This window comes from Chiloscyllium plagiosum, chromosome 2 (assembly GCF_004010195.1).
Source record: "Chiloscyllium plagiosum isolate BGI_BamShark_2017 chromosome 2, ASM401019v2, whole genome shotgun sequence".
In the NCBI taxonomy this organism is placed as follows: domain Eukaryota; kingdom Metazoa; phylum Chordata; class Chondrichthyes; order Orectolobiformes; family Hemiscylliidae; genus Chiloscyllium; species Chiloscyllium plagiosum.
Window position 1 is genome coordinate 1201263 of NC_057711.1, and position 3695 is coordinate 1204957.

A 3695-nucleotide genomic window follows, 5' to 3' on the forward strand; every position below is an offset into this window, starting at 1 on the left:
TGCTCTCTAATCACCTTGTCCATACCCAATCATAATCTGATGCATCTCAATCATGTCTTCACTGCTCTAAACAGAACAATCCAAGCCTATTTTGTCTCTCTTTACAGCTCAACTGGTCCATCCCAGTGATGATGAATGCAGCTCACTGACTCAGCCCTGTCACAGCGATGGGGTGGGCTGCTGTATCACAAAGGGCCAATGTAGTGTTTACTGCCCAGCTCTCTGGGCAGACTGAAATGCTGGTGCTGGGTAAAGGTTGCCTGAAGCATGTGGTTTCTTTGTACCCATTCATTCCTGTTTAACAACTGCAGGCATGACCCAAGTGGAAGAGTGTACAGGGACGCATGTGCAGATGCATTTTCACACAGACATACACATACATGCACCCACACACACGTACAGAATAATTTAAAATGCCTAATATCAGCAGTAGGTTTCAGCAGAAGTCCTGAACAATGTTGCTGTGAAGTAGACAGTGGTTCAGGATTTGATCATTCCTCCGTACTGCTGTTCACAGAACACAACTGGGCATGGTGAGAAATCAGAAATTAGAATTGCCAAGTCCAAAAAGAGAGCGGGTTCTGGAGTAACAGGCTGTTCATCTTCCTGCTCACCCAGCTCAGTATCAATGCTTCAGATTGATGTGTGCTTCTGTAAAACACTTGCAATACTTTATTACCACAAAAGGCGCTACATAAATTACAGATGTCACTCTCCAATTGAACAGATGGTGTCATGCTGATGTTCTGCTGGTTTGAGGGTCTAGGGCAGGATGGTCTTTTTGCGAACTCTCCCGAAGGGAACAGGGCAAAAAGAGGGGAGAGGCTGAAAACCCCAGGCACTGAGCACCACTCCCTGGCTTACTGCTGGGTCTCTGCTCTGAGACAGAGAAATTAACAACTCTGTAGACACCTCCAACTCCCAAAATCCAGGGGGATATCTGGGTTCAGGTTCAAAGGCCAGAGTGGAAGGCTGATTTGGGGGTGGGAGGGGTTGACAGCACTATTAGCACGTTACCAGGGAACAGCTTTCTCCATCACACAGGGACAAAGTTGCTGAATGTTATGGTGTCCACAGTCAGTATTCAGTCTCAGCTAGGGCTCTGCAGCGGAGCCTGGCTGGTTGTCAACACACAGATCTCCAAAACCCCCACCCCCCCCCTCTCCCTGTCAGACACGTAGCCACTGTCTGCCTGTTGGCTGTCAGAGCTGCTGGGTGGACCAGGAGTAGAGGCTGTGTAAGGAACAGGTCAAAATGGCTGCCTTAGCCAGAGGAGGCCATGTTCCCACTGCTCCTGGTGACCAGAGGGAAATGGAGTCTCACTGCAGCAAGGGGAAAAGAAAGCAAATAGATCCAGGATTACTGACCACACTGATGAGGAATACAAACTGCCTGGAACAAACCAACTGTTTCTAAGATGCAACTTGGACGAGAAAGAAATGTAACAGCAACATTTAAACAGCTGATAAGAACACAGCGAGATACAGTGAGAGGGAGGCATGGGATCCTGTATCAAACCCCTAATAACATTCCTTCAGGATAAATTGACTGACTCTGCACTTTCAACAGCCCCATGATATGTGCGTTCATTCGGGAAGCACAGAGTCAGTGAAATTTTCCCGTCATGGAACAGAAAAATACATTCAGTTGAATATTGATTTGTTAACATGTGTAGATGTGAAGTTTCGGTGTATATTCGAGGCACTGTAATAGTTCCCTTTGTGATTCGGACAACGTCGTGGAGAGGCTGAGAGCCAGTGGAAGCCTGCTCTGTCCACTTTCTCAGACCTGTGCCATGGGCCGGAGGTTCGGGGATACCTGTAGGGGAGGGAGAGAGAGAGAGAGGCAGAGCTGTTAGCTCACCCTCAGGGTATACCACAAGCAGAGAAAGCTGTGAGCATTCTCACCCTCCCAGCCTCCCTGAAATCCCAATCCCAAATCACTAGCTACCTAACACATTGGCGCACATCCCTGGATGGCCTAGTGACATTATCACTGCATTGGTAACCCCAGAGAGTCTGCAAATCCTGCCGTGGCTGATGGTGAAATTTGAATTCAATGAAAACATGAAATTAGCAGTCTAACGTTGGCCATGAACCCATTGTCAATTGTTATAAAAACCTATCTGGGTCACTAATGTCCTTTAGGGAAGGAATCTGCCATCCTTACCTGGTCTGTGTGACTCCACACCCACAGCAATGGGGTTGACTCTCCACAGGGTAATCAGGGATGGCCACTAGATGCTGACCCAGCCAGTGACACTCTGATACCAAGACTGAATAATAACATTTACCTTTCCTTAATTGCCAACTCTCCTCCACCAGCCCCTCACCACTAACAGACTCCTCACCACCCTAGGTGCCTTGCCATACACAGGAGTGGCACGGTGGCTCAGTGCCAGAGACCCGGGTTCAATTCCTGCCTCGGGCGACTGTCTGTGTGGAGTTTGCACATTCTCCCCGTGTCTGCGTGGGTTTCCTCCGGGTGCTCCGGTTTCCTCCCACAGTCCAAAGATGTGCAGGTTAGGGTGGACTGGCCATGGGAAATGCAGGGGTAAAGGGTTGGAGAGGGGTGTCTGGTTGGGATGCTATTTGGAGGGTCGGTGTGGACTTGTTGGGCTGAATGGCCGGGAGGGATTGTATTTTAAAATAAAATTACTTAACAAAGTATCTCTCTGACTGAGAGCAAGACAGTGAGTGCACAAGTATCTCTGGGAGAGGGAGAGGGAGGACTGTGAGACACCAGTCAGTGTACAGATGAGAGAAGCAGGGGAGCCAAATAATGAAATGGAATGCTTTCCATTATTGCCAACAAGCTGGAAGGGAGTGAGGGCGAGTGCGTCGCAGTAATCAGATACTCACACTGAAGTCACAGCCTGTACATTTCCGGATATCGTCAACAGTCAGTCCTTCAAATATTTCAATCAGGGTCAAGCCTTTGTTCTTATCAACATCAAAGACGGCCTGAAAGTGTTTAAACAGATGTTACATCATGAATCCAGCAAACAGTCTGATACATGTCAGGGCTCAGTATCACCCTGGAGAATGTTCCAGCGTCAGACTGGCTCTGACACTGCAATCACTCCTCTCTTCCTGAAATCCGACCTCACGCAGCAGCTCGACTCACACTAGAATCCAGCAAGAAGCAGGCCCAGGCCCTGGGAACACACTCAGTCACCAACTCCCTCCCCCTCCCCGACTCCGAATACATCCCTGTAACCAGCTCACCTTTCCACACCACTTCTCAGAGGCTATTTATTCACAAAATAAACAACAAATCCTGTCTCCATACAGCACAAGGTCAGAGTAAATCTCCCTTTATACTCAACGTAAAGTGCCTTCCAAACTATCTTCAGCAAACTCACCCAGGACAGGCATAGCACAGGGTTAGATACAGAGTAAAACTCCCTCTACATGGATTTATGAAGGGGAAATCATGATTAACTAATCTGTTAGAATTTAATGAAGATGTAACTAGTAGAGTTGACAAGGGAAACCAGTTGATCGAGTAAATCCTTAGAAGAGTATAAAGGCAGTAGGAGTATACTTAAGAGGGAAATCAGGAGGGCAGAACGGGGACATGAGATAGCTTTGGCAAATAGAATTAAGGAGAATCCAAAGGGTTTTTACAAATACATTAAGGACAAAAGGGTAACTAGGGAGAGAATAGGGCCCCTCAAAGATCAGCAAGGTGGC

The 3695-nt window shown here is 47.8% G+C and overlaps 1 protein-coding gene across 1 annotated transcript in view; it reads right to left on the minus strand.

The window, feature by feature from the left end:
* Window positions 1-649: 649 nt before the first annotated feature.
* The window catches only part of LOC122565524 (succinyl-CoA:3-ketoacid coenzyme A transferase 1, mitochondrial-like), a 45253-nt gene continuing 42207 nt past the window's right edge, over window positions 650-3695 (minus strand). The window contains exons 16-17 of the mRNA XM_043721578.1: window positions 2862-2963; window positions 650-1818 (exon numbers count right to left, since the gene is read on the minus strand). Of these exons, the coding sequence (XP_043577513.1) occupies window positions 1783-1818; window positions 2862-2963 (138 nt within the window). The 3' untranslated portion in view covers window positions 650-1782. The remainder of the gene's footprint in view (window positions 1819-2861; window positions 2964-3695) is intronic.